We start from the raw sequence: 23,051 nt of genomic DNA, 5'->3' as shown, positions 1-23,051 counted from the left end.
GGCTGCTGGAGAATCCAAACCTACCAGCATCCTGGTCTTAGACTTCCATTCTCCAAAACTATGAGCAAATAAATATTTGCTGTGTAAGCCACCTAGTCTCTGGTATGGAAGCCCTAGCAATGTAGTATGTCCATCTATTAAATGTTTAAATTTGTTTAGCATAATTTTCAGTTCTAGAAATTCCAATAGCTTTTTGTATAGTTTCCAATTCTTTGCTAAAATTCTTAACGTTACCTTTTTTATCTCTTTAAACATATTAAGTGCACCTATTTTTAAATGTGTCTTTTTAAAGACACATTTGAGTGCACCTAAATGTGTTATTCAATTATTTGAATCCTCTGTGGATCGGGCTCAATTATCTGTTGTTTTTCTTGGTATTAGTGTCTTCATTTTCTCTCCATGTGTTATCAGTTATTATCTATTGACTGCTAGGCCTTGTAGAAACAGTTTGGTGCCCAGGATAATGTTAATCTTCCCTCAGAGGGTTTAACTGCTTCTGGCAAGTGAGCGGTGAAATTAACAGAGATCACCTAAATCCACACGTAGGGACTGAAATAATTCATAGTTGGGCTACCAATAGTTTTTCTTTATTCCTGGTTTTTAGATCTTCAGATTCGCAGCCCAAAGAGTGGGGAGTGTGCTCAGGACCCCCACTGGTTCAGAGGCCCTGGTCTCTACCTAGTGTTTTGAGCTTTAAAAACTTTCAAACATCCTGCAAATCTTTTCAGCATTTCAGCTGTCTCTTCCAGAATTAGCATATGTCCCTAGGGTTTCTGTTTTTTTTGTTTCTTGGCTTTCTTATTCTTTTTTACTTCATTACTCCTCAATTAAATTTTATATTTTGTATTACATAATATTATATGTATATATACAAATTTATGTATGTATATAGGTATATAGCTATACCTACATACATATGCTCATATACATGTGTACACATATATATGTATGTTTAATATTTTCTTAATATTGCATGCCAAACAGTATTTATAATACTGTTAACAGAAATAATGTAGGGCCTAGAATGGTGTTTTTCATACAGAGAAGGTTTAAGTTTGTTCCTGGTGTCTGGAGTATTAGCACTATGAACAACTTGGGAACATTAGCACTTTGGGTTATCATATCTGATTTTATGGACTGAAATAATTCAAAGATGAGCTGTAGTTTTTTCTAAGGGCTTATATACCTCTCAATCACCTTAGACCTACAATGCAGCCCTTTGGGACACCAAACCACAACTATGGAGGTTTTCTAGGGCCACGTACTCTCAGTGGGTTCTAGACTCTAATCACTGTTCACGTAGAAAGCTGTAAGATTATTAAAAGCACTCCTCAGAGAATACTTCCTGAATGTGAAAGGGACTCCAAAAATATGTTCCTCCATCCAAGTAGTAAGTATACTGCAGAACTGGTCAAAATCAACTTCTTTATAACTACTGATAGTAACCAGAGGCTTGCAACAATCTGAAGAGCATTTACACAGTAAAAATGACTGAATCTCAGTAAGAACAATGATTTTGTTGTGTTTTAACCTGTTCTATGTACACTCCCCTTTCTCTGAAGTAGCTGTTATACCTGCAGCTTCACTACAATGTTAATGTGAAAATAACCTACCAGTTCCTAGAGGGGGCAGAACAAGTTCCAGGCACTTAAAGAATTCTTTGTGCAGTCACTAGCTGATTACTAAGTTAAATAAGAGGAGATTTTAATGGCTATGCACAGTTCAGACTACAGAGATCACAGAAACAGGCCAAGAAACTCATCAAACAAGCAAAAGTAACAACAATCCTTGTGAGTGGAGATATAATTTGCAGAGTTGACACATTGTATTAAAAGTATCCAGTTTTCAATAAAAATTTCTGAGACATGCCAACAAAAAAAGTATTGTCCATACACATTAAAAAAAAGTAGACAATAAAAACTGTCCTAGATGTTGGTTTTACTAGACAAGTACTTTAAATAAACTCTTAAATACTGTTAAAAGAACTAAAGAAAACCACATCTAAAGACCTTAAAGAAAGTATGAGAAGTATCTAGCCAAAGAAAGACAATCATAAAGAGATAGAAATAATACGAAACAACAAAACAGAAATTGTGGCATTGAAAAGTGTAACTGCAATGAAAAAAAAATTTACTAGAGGAGCTTAACAGCAAATTTGATCAGGCAGAAGAAATAATAAAGAACCATTAGGACAACTGAGTTTATCCAGTGTGAGAATAGAAAGAAAAAAAGAAGAAGGAATAATAATAAATGCAGCCTCTGAGACCTGAGACACACCATCAAGCATACCAACATAACAGGAGTCTCAGCAGAAGAGAGAGAAAAGGCAAAAGAAAAATTTGCACAATGGCAGACTAATAATTTTCAAATCTGAAGAAAAAGTTAACTGAACACTCAAGAAGCCTAAGGAACACCAAGTCACATAAACTCAAACGTGATCTGAAACATCAGCTCTTCTCTGGGTATCCAGTTTACTGGCCAATCCTGCAGATTTTTAACTTTCCAGTCTCCATAAATGTTAACCAAGTCCTTAAAATAAATCTCTTTAAACATGCATAATATCCTATTAGTTCTGCTTCTCTGGAGAACCATAACACAGAATTACCAAAAACAGAGAGAGAGACCACAACTATATAGGGGCAAAGTTCCTCCCCCCCCGCCCCCGATTTTATTTATTTATTTTTAGAGAAGGGAAGGGAAGGAGAAGAAGAAGGAGAGAAATAATAATGTGTGGTTACATCTCATGCGCCCCTTGCTGGGGACCTGGCCTGCAACCCAGGCATGTGCTCTACACTGGGAATTGAACCAGTGACCCTTTGGTTCACAGGCTGACATTCAATCCACTAAGCCACACCAGCTAGGGCTCAAAGTTTTTATATACTACTGAAATTAAGTTGGTATTAATATGAATGAGACTTATAAATTAAGAGGCAGAAAAAGTATTTGATAAAATCCAACACACTTTTAACATAAAAACACTCATCAAATTAGGAATTAGAAGGTAACAACAGGATAAAGGAAGTTTATGGAAAACACACAGTTAACATCATACTCAAAGGTGAAATACCTGAAAGTGTCCCACTATGATCAGGAAAAAGACAAGAATGCCTGTTTTCACATCTGCTTTTCAAACTTGTACTGGAAATACCAGCCCAAGCACCTAAGCAAGAAAAACAAATAAAAGGCATCCGAATTGTAAAGAAAAAAGTTCATCTACATCTATATGTAGATGATATGACTGTATCAACTGAAAGAATTTTTAAATCCCAAAGAATTTTTTAAAAGATAATAAATAAATTCAGAAACTTGCAGGGTTAAAGGTTAATAGGCTAAAACAAGTTGTATTCCTGTACACCTGCAGTTAAAAATTCAAAAGTGAAATTAATAAAACTATTTCATTTATAATTACAATTGCATCCCAAATACTAAAATACATAGAAATAAATTTAACCAAGGAAGTAAAATACTTTTACGTGAAAACTATACAACACTGCTGAAAAATTTTAGTAGACCTAAATAAATGAAAAGACCCCTTAGATCCATATATTGCAAGACTCAGTATTATTAAGATGGCAATATTTGCAAAACTATTTACACATTTGATACAAAGCTTATGAAAATTCCCCCCCCCTTTTTTTTGGCAAAAATGGAAATGCCTATTCTCAAATTCGTATGCAATTCTAAGTGGCCCTGAATAGCTAAAACAACATCAAAAAAGAAACAAAACTGGCAGATTCACACTTCCCAATTTCAAAATTAACTAAAAAGAAACAGTCATTGAAACTGTGTTTTATTGACATAAGGATGGACATACAGACCAATGGAACAGAATTTAGAGTTCAGAAATAAATCCATATGGGAGGGATAAATGGTGATAGGAGACTTGTCTTGGGGTGGTGAACACACAATACAATATGCAGATGATGTATAGTAGAATTGTATCCTGAAGCCTAAGTAATTTTATTAACTAATGTCACCCCAATGAAGTCAATTTAAAAAAAGAAAGAAATCCAAATACCTACGGCCAATTCATTTTTAACAAGAATTCCAATACTTTATTACGGAAAAAGAATACAGTCTCTTCAACAAGTGCTTCTGAGACAAGTAGATAACCACATACAAAAGAATCAAGTTGGACCTCTACCTCACTCCATATGAAGTGTAACTCAAAATGGATCAATGACCTAAACATAAGAGCTTCAGCTATGAAACTGGTTGAAAGAAAATACAGGGTAAATCTCAGATTTGGCAACAGATAAGCCCGCACAGGGCTGGCAAGCTGGGCTGAGCAGGTGGCTCCAGGGGGCTACAAACAGTCCCCGAGGGAAACAGATTCTTAGATTTCACATCAAAGACATAGGAACAAAATAAGAAAAAAAAGGAAGTGGACTCTGTTAAAATTTGAAACTTTTGTGCATCAAATAACATTATTGAGAAAGTGAAGACACCCTACAGAAAAGGCAAAAATATCTGCAAATCTTATATCAAATAAGGGTTCTGTATCCAGAATATGTTTTTAAAAAACCCTCTTTTAACTCAACAACCAAAAGACAAATACCTCAATTAAAAAGTAGGGAAAACATTTGAAAAGACTTTTCCAAAGAGGATATACAAATGGGTGATAAACATAGAAACATCACTCGTCATTAAGGAAATGGAATTCAATTAAATAATGAAAAATAGCCCTGGCTGGTGCAGCTCAGTGGATTGAGCGCCAGCCTGTGAACCAAAGGGTGGCCTATTCGAGTCCCAGTGCAGGGCACACGCCTGGGTTGTGGGCCAGGTCCCCAGTAGTGGGTGCTTGAGAGGCAACCACACACTGATATTTCTCTCTCTCTCTCTCCCTCCCTCCCCTCTCTAAAAATAAATAAATAAAATCTTTTAAAAAATGAAAAATAAAAACTGTTAAAGAGCACGTGGAGAAACTCAAACTTTTATACATTGCAGTTAGGAATGTAAAATGGTACAGCCACTGTGGAAACAGTTTGGCAGTTCCTCAAAAAGTTAAACACAGAAATTACGACATGACCCATCAATTTTACTCCCAGGTGTATAACCAAAAGAAAAGAAAATAGGTAATCTAACAAATACATAGATAAGCATCTTCACAGCAGCATTATTCACAATAATCAAAAGGTGGGAACAGTTCAAATATCCATCAATGATGAATAGATAAACAAATTGTGAAATATACATACAATGGAATACTATTCATCTATAAAAAGTAACAAAGTACTAATATATACTATGACTTAGATGAACCTTAAAAACTTGCTCAATGAAAGCAGCCAAAAACAAAAGGTCATATCATTTATGATTATTTCTATATATCCCAAATTGCCAAATTCATAGAGACCAAAAGCAGAGTAGATAGTACCAGGAAGTAGGGGGAGGGGTGAATGGGGACTAACTGCCCCCTCCCAGGATGAGAAAGTGGCTGGAACCCGCAAGTGACCACCCCGGTGTGCGTGCTTGAGGCGGCACCTGGGTCCATGAAATGAGCGGACACTGGAGGCTGCAGCAAGGAGGAAATGGGCTGAATCTAGACGTACTTCTCTCGCACCCTCTGAAGTGCAAAACACCAATGGGAACTGTTCCGTCTGCCCAGGGGAGAAACAGAGATCGGAGGTGGCTCTGGGGCAGATCCCGGAGGGAAAGCCCGCACAGGGCTGGCAAGCTGGGCTGAGCAGGTGGCTCCAGGGGGCTACAAACAGTCCCTGAGGGAAACAGACACCGATTCTGGACTGGGCTTTGCATACCTCCTGGGAGATGCCACCGCACAAAATACTACAAAAAGACTAAAACAGAAGATATTTCACCAATTCGGCTCGCCAGGCCACAGTTCTTCAGACCAAAGACCACACTTTCATTCTCAGGTAACAGTTTGACAGAGAACTAGGATGGGCAACTGAAGCACTTCTTGTCTCAAACAGAGGGAATGAAGAAAGGTGTGAGAGCTGGCTAACACGTCCCTGAGTGTGCACTCCCACTCAGCACGGTTGGGGGCCAAGGAAAGGTCCCGCCAGACGGGTTCCCCCCTTCCCTACGGGCTCTAGGGAAGGGGCTGCGGGGGGAGGATGCAGGTGCAGCAATACTTTTCTTTGTTTTCCCTGACAGGGGTGTTAACACTCTTTTTCTTGCCTGGTGTAGTGGTTCTTGGATCAGGGCTGCAGCCGCAGGTGCCAAAGCTGGCGGTGGACTCGCTTTCTAGAGCTCCTGTGACAAAGCACCACTAACAGGTGGCTTACGCAACAGAAACGTACTGCTTCATGGTACGCCTAGACGTCCAAAATCAAGGTACTGGCAGGGCTGGTTCCTTCTGAGGCCTATGGGAGTCTTTTCCATGCCTCTCTCCTAGCTCCTGGGGTGGCCTCAGGTGTTCCTCTGTGATCTCCTTGTGTCTTCACATTGCTTTTCCTCTGTGTGTGCGTGTCTGTGTGTCCACATCTCCTCTTTTCGTAAGGACACAGTCATATTGGATTAGGGGCTACTCTAATGACCTCATCTTAACTGGATCATCCGCAAAAACCCTATTTCTAAATAAGGTTACATTCACTGGTAGGGCTTCAACATCTTTTCAGGGTAGGGGCATAATTCAACCCATAACGATCGCTAAGATGTACACTTTGACTGCATTCTTAAATCTTTACGTGAGAATTCCTAAAGGCCTGATGGGGCAAACTGTGCCCTCACCCTCCCTGGCAAAACTGAGGTTTGCCGGCTCCTCCAGTTGTGCGGCGTATTCATAATGACATTAGTCAACAAACAGAATGCAGCGGAGGTGATGCTGCATGACCTTCCAGGCTAAGGTAGAGAAGGCAACATGACTTGCACCTGCTCTCTCAGTCTCCTGGAACACGGACGCACTGAACCCAGACCCCACGCTGTGAGGGAGCCCAAGTGAGCAGACGTGGCAAGACCACATGAGGAGGAACTGGGCCCCGCAGTGCCCTGTCCAACTTCCTGACAATGAACACCATAAATGCTCACTGCATGTCACTAAGTTTTAGAGTCATTTGTTACACAGCCATCAATAACCAAAGTGTGCTCAAGTAAATTACAACCCAGAGGGAAAGATATGCAATGACCCAAGAATTTAATACAAGGCAGGGTGTGCTGATCACAACACAGACTATAAATTAAGGGCCTTGGGAGAAGAATATAAAAATAGAAGTCTTGCTAAGGGCTGGAGCTGGGGCAGGGGCGGGGTGATAAAGGGAAAGGCTTCACAGAAGTAACTTTTGAGCAAGGGCCTAGGAGACAGAACATCCAAGGAGAGCAGTAATGACAAGAAAAAGGAAGGTGTGGTAGAACTTGAGAGCAAAGCAACATATCACAGGGACCTCCCTAGAGACAAAAATTCAACTTTTTTCCTATATAGTCTCCAATGAATCCTGAAACAGTATCAAACTATTTGAAGGACATAAGAAACAGTTACTCTAAAAAGAAACAAGGAAGAGTTCTAGAGACTGAGTTTAATTACATGAAATTATTAAATTTCTTGCTGGTTAATCTCCATGCAAAGGGCTAACTCTGACCCTAAGAAATGAAAGTTACCTACCGGTGCTTGCTTTGATGTACTCGCCAAGACAAAGCCTAGTATTCTGCTGGTTCATTTTTCCAGACCCAGTATCAGCTTAATGACAGCAATTCTCTGTGGTTAGCATTCCTTTGGATTCTATGGCTAATTTACAGGGAGGCATTTGTCTTGAACCCAAATGAAAAGAGCCAGCGCCTAATGACAGCTATAAAGCTGAGTAAACTCATAAACTGCTTTAATTGCTGAAATTTACCCCCAGTCTCCCTGATAAGGGCCTGAGGACTAAGTTTTCAGGCATTAGGCTGACAACCTCGGAAGCAATCACTATTTACCAAACCCAGCGGAGGCCTCTAGCTCTGCAGGCCACTGTGCAAGCAGCAGCCAGAAAGCAGCCCTGTCAAGCTGCCTGCTCAGCAACAACTAACCCTTCAGTTTGCATAAGAGACATGCCTTCAAGGTGGGACCCCCGCCCCCCCCACTAAGTCAGACTTCCTCTGGAAATGCTCATGCAGTCCTTCAAACCCTCAGCGTTTAGGGTTCCCATTCTCCTCACCTCATAAAACTTTTTTAAAGAGCCCACCAGGCAGAGCTTCAGGCTGTCCACAATCTCTTGATGCGGCATCTGGAATACCACTCGTGAATACCATTTTGTGAGGGTGCTGGGATGGAGGCGGTAAGGAGAGAGAAAGAGAAAAGCATGAACACACGCCCACAGGGAAAGGCCTGCAGTGTGAATGGCACACGCATGGGCGTCTCTAAGCACCAGGCCAACAACAAGTAGCAAATGTATTTAGATGACATGTGAAGCCACATGTAACACACACCGGTATTTTTATATATATATATATATATATATATATATATATATATATATATATATATATGCATGCCACATACAGAATGTAAAAAGATAGGCATAGTTGTGGATACTTGCCACAAAACTACTTCCAGCTGAAAAAATTAGACAATGTAGATATCCACCAACAGAGGACTAGTTAAGTAAACAGTGCTGAGGCATACAATAAACTCCATACAAGAGTTAAAGAGAATTGAGAATTACTTGTACTGATATGGGAAAAATGTCCAAAATATATAGTTTAAGTACTAAAATCAAGCTGAGGAAGAGTATACAAAATACTATGCCATTTGTATACATATATATACAGCACCTGTGTGTGTTAGCACATGCACAAAAGAGAATCTGAAAGTATATATACATCAAACCTTAGGTAGTGATTAATAGAAAATGAACCATAGAAAACTCACTTTTAAATTTCAGCAGATATTTTGCATGGGCATGCCTTAATTTTACAGTCAGAACAAATAAACAAACAAATCTCTTCATTTCTAGGCGGAGGGGGGGTGAACCCACCTCCGACAAGACAGAGTCCCCATTCTGAAGGGGGCTGTGTAGCAGCCAGCGAACAAACTGACACACGTGGCCGGTTTGGTAAATAGACTCCGTAAACTGGTATCGTAGGAAGGCAGAGGAGGACGGAGTTGAGTATACTTTCATGTATTAGGTAAAAGAAGTATACTTTTACCTTAATACGAAATAATCAAAAGTGTTCGCTGTATTTACAGTAAGATTAGTATCGAGATGAGGGAGCCGAACAAAGCGGCGCGACGCAGGCTGCTTACAGGCTGATGCTCGCCACGAAGCCGACCACGGAGCGCATGCCCCTGCTGGGGTCGTGGTAAACATCCATCCCGACCACCATTAACTGCTTCTGCGTCGGGAAAGAAAAGAAGTGAATGAAAAAACCCATCTTTAATTATTACCTGAACCCCAATGCAACATATGAAAATAAGTTCTGGGAAAGGAAGAGAAAGATTGGAATCAATGCAACATTTTCAAAACACAATACAAAGGCAGCTATTTATATGAGGGATCCGCACACTTTTTCTGCAAAGGACTACCGAGTGACTGAACGCCTCGGGCTTCGTGAGCCACGCGGCCTCTGCAGGAGCCGCCCAGGCTGCCACGGCAGCACCCAGTGGTGTACAGCGTGTTCCCACAAAACTGCATTTAAGGACACTGGCAAGTGAATTTCATGTAATTTTCATCTGTCAGAAAATATTAGCTTTATTTTTGTTTCACCATTTAAAAAGTGCAAAAGCCCTTCTTAGCTCATGGGCGATACACAAACAGGCAGTGAACTCCATTCAGACTACTAGGCACTGACTGTCGGGCTAACCCTGTGAGGAAAACAGGTGGGCGGGATTCTCTGGAGAGCTGACCTGAATGAAGACATATCTCAGCATCACTCACCAGAGGAATATCCACTCCCCAGAGCTCACCACCCAATTTACAGTTAATCTGAAGTAAAATCTTCTGGGCCACACTCCGAAGCTTGGTGGGCTGACTAATAGTTCGGGCGTTGATGACCTGTAACAAAGGGACCAAAAGGTATGGGGACAGAAGACACCGTCACCCACTCAGACAGTGTAAGCAATTCTAAGTTGTATATCCTATATTTGTTTAAGACACTCCGCTCAGCAGTTAGTACACTTTGCATTAACAGTTCTAATCCTGGGGTTTCTGGGCACATGCACACACACACACGGCACAAACACAAAAGGAAATTGAAAAACAACAAACAAAACCCTTCAAAAGATCTCATGCAGAGTAAAAATTTCGTCAGTCTCCATAGGAAAACAGCCTCCGGTCCTTGAGTGAAGCCTGCTCCCTGCGACCCAGTCGGGCGAGACCCCCTGGAGGCCCATGCTCTGAGGCGGCCGGGGCACCCTCGGGGGCAGGGAGGTGGCACTTAGGAACGGCGCCTGCTGTTCTCGGGGTTACTCCAATAAGGGGAAGGTTTCGTAGGAGGGTCTACACGTGCTGCCTTCTAACTGCTACTGCAGTATTTCTGCACACACGTACCCCGCTTTCCAAGCCCCAAGGGAGGCTGGGTTCCACTGCGCCGCCCGCCCAGCTCCCACTCACCTGTGAAGGCACTGGAGCCTGCACGCAGCAAAGCTTCTTAATGGCCCCATAGAGATCGTCACGCGTGCCCGTGATGATGCACACGACCATCTGTATCTTCCCCTTGAGGAGGTAAAGTGTATGTAAGTCAGGCTTGGGACCCCTGACGGGGCTCCAGCCGGAGGCAGGCTCAGAGCCCGCAAAGCCAAGGCCCCGTTAAGGCTGAGAGAGGACTGAAACAAAGGTGGGGGACACCCCAACACAGGAAAGGGCCCTTGAACCTGAATGTTGGGTCCGGGGCTTCTTTGCACAGACATGTAATAAGTTACCAGAAATTACTGAGAGCTGAGTATCTCATTTACTTATTAGGAAGCTTAAGACACCTAGAAAGGGGCCAGACCTGAAAACAAGCAAGGGTTACTTATTACATGCTGCTTTCAATCCTCTGCAATGTTTTTACCACTCTCTTTAGTAAACTAAGCACCTTACTATACTCGTATCACAGAACTTTGAGGCCACATGGAATTCAATACCATAAGAAACAATTCAGGGCCAAAAGCAGATGAAAATAAAGCTACTGTCAAATCTGTAAGTAACGCCCTTTCTCTCTCTCTGGTTAAAAGGGAGCATGATATCGCCAGCAGCACATCCCATATCAGCACCCTCTATCCCTCGCTGCTTCAGAGATCCAGCACTAAAAATAATCTTTCAAAGTCTGAATAAATACAAGTAGCACTCCAGTGAAATAAAGTTGGCAAAAATGGCTATAAATGATCGGTCATTAGTATTCTATTGGAAATCAAGATCAGTGTTAGATAAGACTTCTCAGAGGACGTTCCAGCAATCACATCAAAGACCTTCCAACGTCACGTAGAACACAGGCTGTGCACTGGGACCAGCAAACAGATATGGTTTTTTGGTCCCTGCAATGATGTGTAAGTTTTGAAATTATTAGCATTTAAACATAGGGAGTGCACATGAATGTAAGTCTAGGTTTGGGGCTTTTACTGGGGAAAAAAACAAATTAAAAATCAATTTGACAATGCTGGGCTTTTTTCTGCAGTCATGGCATTTAGTCTTTTTAGTTCACTACAGTCCCCTCCTGGCCCACTCCACTCGTCCCTGTCACTCATCTGGCTCCAGCTGACATCTGAGCTTGTGACCTCTAACAGAGAGAATAAAAAAACAGAGTGCCATAAAGAAGACAGAGAGACAGCAATACCAAGATGAGTTAAACCTGGTAAACATTAGGAATGGAACTCATATCCACGCAGCCTGAAAACTGCCGGCAACAGACTCCCAGGAAGAGAACACGAGAAGCAGTGAGACAGGGGAGTGGATGCGCTGAACCGGGCTGCTCATTCGGAAGCAGAGCGGACTCTGTCGACGGCCAGGCACCGGGCAGGCCACGCAGAGCAGAGCGGGCACGGCAAGTTGGGGGGAAATGACAAAGGGAAAGAAAACAGGAGTGTTTCCCTGCTGCTACAGATAGATACACCCAGAGTGGTGGGTAATCTAATTCTAGTAATGATCCCACAAGAACTGATCTTCAATTTTAGGACTAATTCCTCTCAAAAACTTTTCTCTGCTTTTGTTTCCTCCTTAATCTTCTTCCTCCGTTGTATGTACAAACAGGAAGGAGCTGCAGGTCTGAACTACTGAGCTGTGAGGACTACGACCTGCCCAGCTCCAGTGACCCTGATTGGCCATCAGCCCTGAGCTGATGGGCCACCTGCCAAGTTCATCGCTACAACAATTTGAATCGAGAGCCAGACCAACCTGAAACAGCTCAGTACTGAGTCGTGTAAGACGGCACCTGGCCCAAGAAGTTGCTTTGTGAGCACGACATGTTCTATATAGATAACAAACTAAAGTTAAGTCAGCTATTCCCTGAGCCAACTACGTGATGAACAGAACACTGTCATGAGAGTGCCAACACAGAACGAAAGCAGCAGCGTTAACTGAAGGGCATACAGGCTATTTTCGTCAGTAGTTCTTGTGAATATGAGTAAGACACAGGTTTCTGAACAGCATCACAGCAGACTGATAACCAAGGTTTATTTAAAATCAAGTATTCAAAGTATTTTAGAACAGACATCCTGTAAATCTACTCAAATTAAACGTATTACCTCAGCTCTAAGCATGGATTGAATAGTTCTGATATAGGTCTCCGTTCGATCATCCTTTAGTTCGACCCAGGCCGGCGGGCTCATGCGCATGCCAATGGGGCCAGCTATCTTCTCTAGCATGTTAACCAGTTCTCGGGCCTGGTCCATTGCTCTCTTTGGGTAGAAGAGTGCCCAGAAATGCATGGGGACCTAGGAACAACCACGAGCTATTTTTAGTACTTCCCATAACTTAAACACTCCAAACTCACACCCTGGAGATGTTACTAGCAAATAAATTGCTTTTCACTCTTTTGGCTTGAGTTCTGCCTCGTCTACGTCCCATTACTAACACATATGTGTGTGATAAGTCAATCAGAGCATGGAATACTATACAGCAATGAGAACAAAGGCTCTACAACCATACCTAACAATACGAGTGAAGCTCTAATATAAGGTTGAAGAAATAAAGCTGGACATTCAAGAATGTCTACTGTATGGTTTTGAGTACAAAAACAGTTGAAACAACACGCACTCTCCCTCTCAGGAGCTCGCCTGAGCCTTTCCCCTCCCCGCTTCCTCCCCCAGACGCGTTACCTTTGCCTCTCCCTCTCCTAAGCGCCAAGGGTCCTTCTTTCGCTTCTGTAACGTGTTTCCTGAGCCTACACAGCCCAGCGGGCTCTCTTCTCCTACCTCTATAAATTTCTACATAAACTCTTATAATATGAAAAAAAAAAAAACCCAGCTGAAACAAGCATATGCTGCTAGAAGCCAGGGCAGCAGCTACTCCAAGGGTGTGTAAGGGTGGGGGAGGTAAGTAACTAGGAGCAGGAATGGGACCTCTGGGGATCTGGTGAAGCTCTGTTTCTTAGCCCTTTGTGTTGATTACACAGGTCTATTTAACTTGGGAAAATTCATCAAGCTTTACACTTAAAACTGCACTTTTTTTTCTTTAAATGTACCATATTTCAATAAAAAGTTTAGAAACAGATATGTATACTTTATGTGTGGCCATAAAGACCAGGTTAGCCAAAAACATTTAAAAATAATTACATACCATTTTGTGCTTTGGTTCTCTTGGTAGGGAACAGTTTTAATTTTGCTTGTTTTGTGAATAATAACACCCTCCAGGCATCCCCAGGCAGAAAGATGGGGCAGAGAAGGGAAGAGTGGCTGGTAGGCTGGCAAGACATAAATTACCAAAGCAATTTATTTTCTTTTCCTAAGTCCACGGTCAAGCAAAGGGCTTACCTCTAACAACTCATCCCCTTATTCTCTTTGAAGGACCCTGTCTAGTAGATAATTAAGGATGGGAATTCAGCTGGAATTTCTCTCAAAATGAAGACACTAAATCACTCCTCCTTCCTAATATCCACCATGTTAGAAAACTGGTTCTCTCTCTACCACCCTGAAAATCACTTACAGTCAAGATGGAAAAGTCTCTGGTTACTTCCTTAATCCAGTTTACTTCCTGAGATGTAATAAACGAAGTATTTCTTAAGTTAATTCTTTCCATTGGCAGAATACGTCCTTCAATCTACAGAGAAAAGAGAGTACCTATGACCTGAACCACCTGCAAACATTATTTAGAAAAACACTGATACTGTTCTCTCTGGGGACTGTTCAGCTCCTCAACACAGACTTATCCTGTTACTTCCAAAGTGGTCTCCCAAGAAAGGGATTAGAAAACGTTGTCTTTTTGGAAGCAAAGAATGCATGTAATACAACTATAATTTCAAGGTGAACAGGACTGTAATCTCTAAATGTACTTTAAGGGAAAAGTTGAAAGTAAAAAATTAAAGGTAAAATTTGTTAATAGTGCTGAACATAAACTACTATTCTACTTTATACAAAGGAAAAGCTGGAAAGAAAAGGCATAAACATAATGATAGAACAAATTAAAGAATAATAAATCAGTTAGACCTAAATATCCCAAAATAGGAAGATAACTAGGGTTGATGATATATCAATATAATGAACTATTCTGCAATCTTTAAAATCACTTTCTAACTATAATACTGTTTTTGCAAAAAAAAAAAAAAGGGAAGGAAGGAAGAGAAAGAAAGAAAAGAAAGAAAGAGAAAGGAAGGAAGGAAGGAAGGAAGGAAGGAAGGAAAAGAAAGAAAGAAAGGTAGGCAAGGTAAGGTATGCACCATAGAAAACTAAGTCCATACTCAGCAGTGATTATCTCTGGGGAAGTAATTATGGAGGATTTTTATTTTCTATGACTTCCACTGTTTGTTTGTTTTTAAATAACATACTTTATCTATAATCAAAAAATTGTTAATGGTTTTCTTAACATTATAAAAGTCTATTTAACACCGTGAATAACGATGCTCATATTAGCAAAAGTGTAAAGAATCTGACTCATCTTATGCTTAGGAAATTACTGCTGGAAAACTAAAAATGCGGTAACATTTAAGTTGCTACCTAACTGACTGGAAATTAACAGCTCGGACCCCTGGGAAGTACAGAGGAAGAATCTGTAAGAGAGACTAGACAAATTAAGTCCAAGAAATTCAAGTATGAGTAGGACCAAAAAAAAAAAAAAAACCAACAAAAAACAAACAAACAAAAAAAAACCCCAAAAAATAATGAAGAACTTCACAATAAAGATAAGATAGGAAGCTACCACCGAGCCTTACAAAGCTCTGAAACTGCTGGTCCCTACCCGATCACATCTTCTGGGTTACCTTATGTACATCCTTCTGCAGATAGAGTCCCCAACGTGTGAGTTCACTGCTGGCTGTCTCATTCTTTGAAATTCTCTGTAATAAGCATTTCAAAGCACTATGGTGCTGTTTGGGGCTCAGGATGATGTGCTGGGTCAAATCCTAAACACAATTAAAATGAAGATAATTTGTTTTAAGTATTACTTTCTTCAGTATGAGGTTAAATAAACTCCAAAGAGTCTTAATTTTCTTTTTTCTAAATATATTTTATTGCTTATGCTATGACAGTTGTCCCAATATTTCCCCCATTGCCCCCCTCAGCGTGGTACCCCCATTCCCTCCAGCACCCCCCACCTTAGTTCATGTCCATGGGTCATGCACATAAGTTCCTTGGCTACTCCATTTCCTATACTGTTCTTAACATCCCCCTGTCTATTTTGTTGCTACCAATTTGTACTACTTCTTTAAAAAAAAAAAAGATTTTATTTATTTATCTTTAGAGAGGGTAAGGGAAGAAGAAAGAGAGGGAGAGAAACATCAATGTGTGGTTGCTTCTCACATGCCCCGCACTGGGGACCCGGCCCACAACCCAGGCACGTGCCCTGACTGAGAATTGAACCAGCAGCCATCTGGCTCGCAGGCTAGCACTCACTCCACTGAGCCACACCAGCCAGGACCCAATTTGTACTTCTTAATCTCTGCACCTTTTCCCCTATCCTCTCCCTTGCCCCCACAGCTGATAACCCTCCAAATGATCTCCATATCTATGATTGTTTCTGTTCTACTTGTTTGCTTAGTTTGCTTTTCAGATTCAGTTGTTGATAGTTGTTGATTTACTGCCATTTTAATGTTCATAGTTTTGATCTTCTTTTTCTTAAGTAAGTCCCTTTAACATTTCATATAATAATGGTTTGGTGATGATGAACTCCTTTAGTTTTACCTTGTCTGGGAAGCACTTTATCTGCCCTTCCATTCTAAATGGTATGTTTGCTGGATAGAGTAGTCTAGATTGTAGGTCCTTGCTTTTCATCCTTTGAATACTTCTTGCCTGTCCCTTCTTGCCTGCAAAGTTTCTTTTGAGGAATCAGGTGACAGTCTTATGAGAACTCCTTTGTATTTAACTCTCTGCTTTTCTCTTGCTGCTTTTAAGATTCTCTCTTTATCTTTAACCTTTGGCATTTTAATTATGATGTGTCTTGGTGTGGTCCTCTTTGGGTCCAACTTGTTTGGGACTCTGTGCCTACTGGATTTGCGTGTCTATTTCCTTCACCAAATTAGGAAAGTTTTCTTTCATCATTTTTTCAAGTAAGTTTACGATTTTTTGCTATTCCTCTTCTCCTTCTGACACTCTTATGATGTGGATGTTTGTTATGTTCAAATATGTCCCAGAGGCTCCTTAGTCTATCCTCATTTTATGAATTCTTTTGCTTCTTGCTGTTCTCATTGAATGCGTTTGTTTTTCCTTGTGCTCCAAATTGTTGATCTGATTCTCGGCTTTCTCCCCCCACTGTTGGTTCCCTGTAGGTCTTCGTTTTACTTAATGTAACCTGCATTTCTCCCTGGGTCTTTTTTATGCTGTTGCAGTACCAAATGAGTTCTTTGAGCATCCTGATAACCAGTGCTTTGAACTTTGCATCTGATAGGTAGGCTATCTCCATTTCATTTAGTTCTTCTCCTGGAGTTTTGTTCTGTTCTTTCATTTTGGCCATATATTCCCTGTCTTCTCAATTTGTCAGCCTCCCTGTGTTTGTTTCTGAGCATTAGGCACAGGTGCTTTGACTCCCTGTCTTAGTAGCACGGCCTGCTACGGAAGAGCGCACCTTTAAGTTGCATGGGGCGGAGCCTCAGGTAATCACCAGGGCGGAGCAACCCACATCCCTGCTCCGTGGCCGTGTGGGGGAGGGCTCTGAGAGCGGTGACGCTGCTGCCTGGCCCCTGGAGTCTGGCCCAGGAGGAAGCTGTCTCCTGGTGCTCAACCTGTTGCCAGTCACTTCAGTTTCTCCCCATGTGCCACTGGTGCCCTTGCAGCTGCTGCCCCGGGGCTGAAGCCCAGAGCGGGTCCATCTACATAAGTCCTAAGACCCTTGCAGGGCCCTTTAAGAGGAGTCTCCTGGGAATCCTATAGTTTTTGCACCCCCTCCCCCAATCCCCACTGATTTTTACAGCCAGAAGTTATGAGGACTTATCTTCCTGGTGCTAGAACCCTGGGCTGGGTGGTCTGGTCTGGGGCTGGGATCCCTCCCTCCGGAGATATCCCTCCTGATTTTTATCCACCATCTGTGGGTGTGGGACCACCCGTTCCATGTCTTTGCACCTCTTCTTGCACCTCTCTGTCTCTGTCCCTCCCACCCATCTAAATGAATGTGCCTTCCTTAAATCCTTGGCTGTCTGACTTCCATATCGCTCGATTTTCTGACAAATCTGGGTGATACTTGTTTTGTAGTCTAGTTGCAATTTTTGCTGTAATTGTGCAAGGAGGTAAAGCATGTTTACCTACACCTCCATCTTGGCCGGAAGCTTAAATGTTTTTATATGAAACCTTCCCACTGAAATCTATAGAAATTTTCAAATATTTCCAAGGACTCAGTAAGTATTTCTTGGGAATGTAATAAGGCATAAGATTAAAATTTTAACTGTAAAAGAATTTTAAAAGTTACGTTTTTCTCTCCGTCATGACATCTAAGTCATACCTTTTTCAATGCCACATTCTGAATTTAAAATTCCTAAAAGATTCTATGAAACAAGAGTAAAAGGGGCGTGATTTTACCTACTTATTACGTAGGAAACATAACAGAATGGAAAACCACATCCAGTCTTACACTTTATGTCATACTGCACCAGGCATTTAAAGTCACTTTTTTGTCCAGAGGTTAGCCAGGAACAGTTGCTTTCTAAATATTTACTGCTGAATGACTATCTAACAAGTGTGTAACAAATGTGTGTGTGAAGAATCTGAATCAAATTAAGTGAGTTCTTTCTTTATTCTTCTAGGACTAATAACTCATACAGCTGTTATTCCCCGAGGGGTGGGCAGGGTTAAGTCTACAGAGCTCTTCAGATAGCTCTGTGGCCACAAAGTCATTAGGCACCTGGGAGTTGTAAGGAAAGACCCTTGACCCCTAGGTTAAAAGCAGAAGTATCAGAAGGAGCACATGAACAAAACCTCTTACAGGAACCTCAAGTGTCATGTCCCGTCAGGCCCTTTATGATGTTACTGACAATCCTGTGTGGCACCTGAGACCAGCATGGTCCAGGGAGCAGATGGACATGGGCCGGGGAGCGAGGCAGTGGCGGACCTCGCGCGGGGAGAGCCCAGCAGCCACAGACAGCCTGCCGGCGAAGCACGCAGCGCCGGGGCTCCTCTGCTCCTCAGCTATTTGCTGCAGAAACTGAGCCTAAAACTTCTACCACACCTCAGGCCCCGCCAGATAAACTTGTGTCCTTTTACCTCATCCTCTAACTTGTTCACTTTCTCCTACATTATCTCCTCCATCCCTTCGACTAAACTGAAGGCTTACAGAAATGCTCCAAAAAATTCAGTGCTCTCAAAGAATCTCATTTATGACCAAATGACCAGTTTACACTCATCCACTGGATTGGTAAGGGAGAATTATCTGTTCCCTTACGATCTGGCCACTCTACCGTTTTAACAGCCTCCATGAGGAAGCTCGGACTGGCTTTTTCGGTGTGTGGGAAGGGACATGACCATGTTTTACAGAGAGGAAAACCGGAGCTTGGCAGAACAGACCTACCCAGGTAAAGATGCAAGCCTGGCACGGTTCTAGCTCATCTGCTGCGGAAGAGGTCTCCTGCTCTCAGCAGGCATTGCTCACCTTCATGGCCCTGTAGTCCTTCTTCATCTTCTCGGGGATCCCAGTCATGAAGGAAAGCTCGGGCAGCAGCAGGATTTCCCCCTTTAGCAGCTTTGAAGAGAGATCGGAGAGGGAAAAATAAGGCGCTAAAATAAAAGAAGATCCCGTTCCCCTGCCCTGAGTAGGACATGCCATGTGCAGGGCTGGCCCTGCAGGCCTATCACGGACGGGCCAAGTAAGGAATCTAACACCCTGGAGGGCAGTGAATCACTGCAAGTATTTTACCTTTATCCCCTCAGTCACACTTACAGCTGTTGTATTAGATAAAGGGAAAAATATTCAAACTGTCAAAAGAAGAACTAGAAAAAAATTCTGCCCCTCTCGAGCCTCCAGACAAGGTAAAACAACACATTCTATCAGGCTGGTGCCTCTACCGTATCTTAGCCTGTCCATCTACAGCATTCACGCTTAAGACAGAAGAGTCAGGTGTGAAGGCACGTTCCCCAGCCCCAGCCCTCTCAAAATGTCTACAACTTCCCTAATGAATCCAGTGTTTTGACCTTCTTTAGCAGCAGCCATTGCTGCTTGGCCCCCAAGGCCCATGAGGAAGGCTGATGGACTCCTCCAACTCACCGTCCCTTGGCTGTTCTGTCTCTCACTGGGTCTGTGGATCAGCAGTGGCTGGTCCTCCTCCTTAATTGTGATCCCATAGTTTTTGCTACAGTAGGACAGAGGCAGGAAAACTTCAGAATCGGCATCACTATCACTGCTCTTACAGCAACACAATCTGAGTCTTTTAACCAGGTCTGAGGTCAAATTTTCATAATACCCTTGTCAAGGGTCCATCGTAAACTCATCACAGCATATTTATAACTGAAAAAGCAGGCTCAAATTACTGCTGTAATTAAATAGGGCAGGAACAAGCTTATGGTCAAGGAAAGAATTTATTTAAAACTGCATCAGGCTAAAGGGCTTAGGCAACTAGAAAGGCAAAATGATAGTCAAATGATTAATGACTTGTATTTAATCTCCGACCAAACTTCTAACCAAACCAGCAAAGGAAATACAATTCAAAGCCCTGAGATTAATTTATGAATTAACTTCTGAAAGTACTAAAAGTAATGAAACTGTAAGGGTGGCATATTCAGGTCCAATCTTGCAAAGTTCATTCGTCTTAGGCACATTACAATGCAATTATTTTAAGTGTCCCATTGCACACCACTATGGAACTCAGTATGGTAGTCAATGTCCCTGCCCCAACCTGCCACCAAGCCCAGTCTCTTCTACCTGTAGTATTCCAAGAATGTGATCTCCTTCCCATCAGACAAGGTGAAGCTATCTTTTGGAGTCTTACTCCAATCCACATCATCAATACGATAGGTGCGGTTGTTGTACCGGGTTATGACAATGTTGCCGACCAGAAGCTTGGTGCACTCATCCTGGAAGTTTTCCTTGCTCTGCTGATACATGGCATGCCTTTGGAAAGAGACAAAAGACTTGTGGGTCACATCTGTCTGCACAGAGCGACAGGAAAGGGATTGGGCACGCAAGTATTTCCGGGACACACTCACAGCTATAAGCACCAAAAGGCTCCACCTTTTCCACCCCTTTTCTTTTTAAAATTACAAAAACAAACAAACAAAAAAAAACCCTCAAAATACTGAAAGGATTAAAAATAAAATTAAAAACGGCAACCACAAATTAATAAAAATCACCGTGTTCCTTAAAATAAGGTACGTCAGTCATCAAAATAATCGTTATTTTGTATCATCATTATTAGGGGAGAGTCTACAGAGGAACAATAAAACATCCTTTCAACTACATTTGCCCCTCCTCGCTGGAGGAAGAAACTGCAGTGCCCATCAGAAGGCAGCACCGGTGGCGATGCCTGAGGCGGAGACGAGAGACTCGCTGAGGACAAACGTACCCTTGCGGAGGCCTCTCTCATGGCGCTGTGAACGAAGCCACACCGAAGCTCGCAGAAAGCGCGCCTGAATACGCCCAGGGAGTCAGCTGATACCTGAAGGAGCAATGTGCTAGGCAGGGACTGGGGCGGGGGGCGGGGGGGGGGAGCAGGCAGAGGAATGAGTGGCACTGCAGACAGAGTCAGTGGTATGCAGGGGACAACCAGGGAGCCGGGACTGGGGAAGGCGAGTAGGTGGGAGAGGGACAGAGGCTAAGAGAAGCTTATAGTCACACAGGGTCCAGGTATGGACAGCCTTACAAATTAAGGAGCAGAATTTGGACTTTTTTCCTGTGGGCCAGTGTCACCAGGGAATTACTACCCCTCAGGAGCACTAGTCCCTTGAGAGGTCATGGGGCGTGAGGAAGATTCCACAATCAAAAACACTGAACCATTCTCTATTTTTATAAACACTTTTTTGAGATTCACAACATATATTACCAGATTAGGCTGCTGAAATAAACATATTTAGTTTCATTTGCCTCTAATGAAAAACCTTTTTATTTTCTGTTTATTTCAAAATAATTATAAAATCAAAGTAGTTGCAAAATTCGTACACAGGTCTCATTATGAAACTGACATTGGTACAACCTTGTTAACTAGACTGACAGACCTTATTTAGTTTGGTTTATTTTCTAAAGATTTCATTTACTTATTTTTAGAGAGAGGGGAAGGGGGGAAGAAAGAGAGGGAGAGAAACATCTACACAGGAGAGAAACATCAATTGGTTGCCTCTTGCACACCCCCAACCTAGGACCTGGCCCACAACACAGGCTTGTGCCCTGACCAGGAATTGAACCGGCAACGTTTCAGTTTGCGGGATAATGCCCAACCCACTGAGCCACACCCGTCAGGGCCCTTATTCAGCTTTTACCGTCTTGTGTTGCTTACACTGATTTGCATGTGTGCAGTCCTATGCAGTTTTATCTCATTTATTAGTGTGTGTAGCTACTACCCCAGTCACAGAACTGCTCCCTATCACCATAAAGCAACTTATTCCACGTCACTCCATCACAGCCATACTCCTTCCCCGTCCTTAATCCCTGTTCTCTCTGTAGAGTTTTGTCATTCTGAGGATGCTATATAAATGGAACATTATCATGCAATCTTTGAGACTGACACTGTTAACTAAGTATAATGACCGCGAGACCCATCCGGGATGTTGTCTGTATCATTAGCTTATTTGTTTTTATTGCTGAGCACAATTCCATTGTAAGGAGGTACCAGAGTTTGTTTAACCTGTTGAAAGACGTTTTGGTTGCTTCCATTTTTTTGCTCTTACAAATAAAGCTGCTATGAACATTTGTGTCCCAGTTTTTGGGTGAATCTAAATTTCCATTTCTCTGGGAAAAAAATGCCACGAATGTGACTGCAGGGTCCTATGATTAAGTGCTTGCTTCATTTTATAAGAAACTATCAAAAAAATTGTCTGGAGCGGCAGAACCATTTTATATTCCCACTCACAGTATACGAGGGACAGATTTCCTACATTCTTACCAGCATTTGGTACAATATTTTCGCTATATCTTATTTTAGTTACTCTAATAGGTGTGCACTGGTATCTCACTGTAGTTTTAACTAGCATTTCTCTAATGGCTAATGATAGTGGACATGTACTCACCTTCTAAAACGTTCTTTGGTAAAATATCTACTGTCTATTTTCTCATTGGATTGTTACTTTCTTTCATCTTCACCATAGTTTTGCTTAAAAAGTGTTACATGTTCATTGTAAAATAAAAATAAAAACACAATTATAAAACAGAAATTAAACATGGTTTGCAATCCATTCTTCACAGAGACCCACTTTCCTTCCTTAAGCTTTCCTTAAATTTGTGAATACTAGTAATTTCCAAAAAGAAGTGTACAATCAATCATATACACTATTTTGTAACTTGTTTTTTAGCTTCTTATCATTCGGATGGTCTTTCATGTTAATAGAGATACTAAATTTCTTAAAACAACTACTTCCAAACAAGTCATTTTTTATCCCAAAGAACTGAAATTTGCCAGTACTGGTTTTGATTTATGAAGGC

At 41.9% G+C, this 23,051-nt stretch overlaps 1 protein-coding gene across 2 annotated transcripts in view; it reads right to left on the bottom strand.

Annotated features, from left to right (window-relative positions):
• PIWIL2 (piwi like RNA-mediated gene silencing 2) overlaps window positions 1-23,051 on the bottom strand; it is a 58,609-nt gene that overhangs the window by 19,114 nt on the left and 16,444 nt on the right. For both annotated transcript variants that reach the window (XM_054578782.1, XM_054578783.1), the window contains exons 10-19: window positions 20,343-20,531; window positions 19,689-19,773; window positions 19,077-19,166; window positions 15,265-15,405; window positions 13,995-14,108; window positions 12,596-12,784; window positions 10,488-10,589; window positions 9,813-9,929; window positions 9,182-9,270; window positions 8,094-8,199 (exon numbers count right to left, since the gene is read on the bottom strand). In XM_054578782.1, coding sequence (XP_054434757.1) covers window positions 8,094-8,199; window positions 9,182-9,270; window positions 9,813-9,929; window positions 10,488-10,589; window positions 12,596-12,784; window positions 13,995-14,108; window positions 15,265-15,405; window positions 19,077-19,166; window positions 19,689-19,773; window positions 20,343-20,531 — 1,222 coding nt within the window. The remainder of the gene's footprint in view (window positions 1-8,093; window positions 8,200-9,181; window positions 9,271-9,812; window positions 9,930-10,487; window positions 10,590-12,595; window positions 12,785-13,994; window positions 14,109-15,264; window positions 15,406-19,076; window positions 19,167-19,688; window positions 19,774-20,342; window positions 20,532-23,051) is intronic.

The sequence above is a fragment of the Pteronotus mesoamericanus genome, unplaced genomic scaffold (assembly GCF_021234165.1).
Source record: "Pteronotus mesoamericanus isolate MK-2021 breed Mesoamerican mustached bat unplaced genomic scaffold, CSHL_Meso_final contig_502, whole genome shotgun sequence".
NCBI classification, from domain to species: Eukaryota; Metazoa; Chordata; class Mammalia; order Chiroptera; family Mormoopidae; genus Pteronotus; species Pteronotus mesoamericanus.
This window is presented reverse-complemented; position numbering and strand designations above follow the sequence as displayed.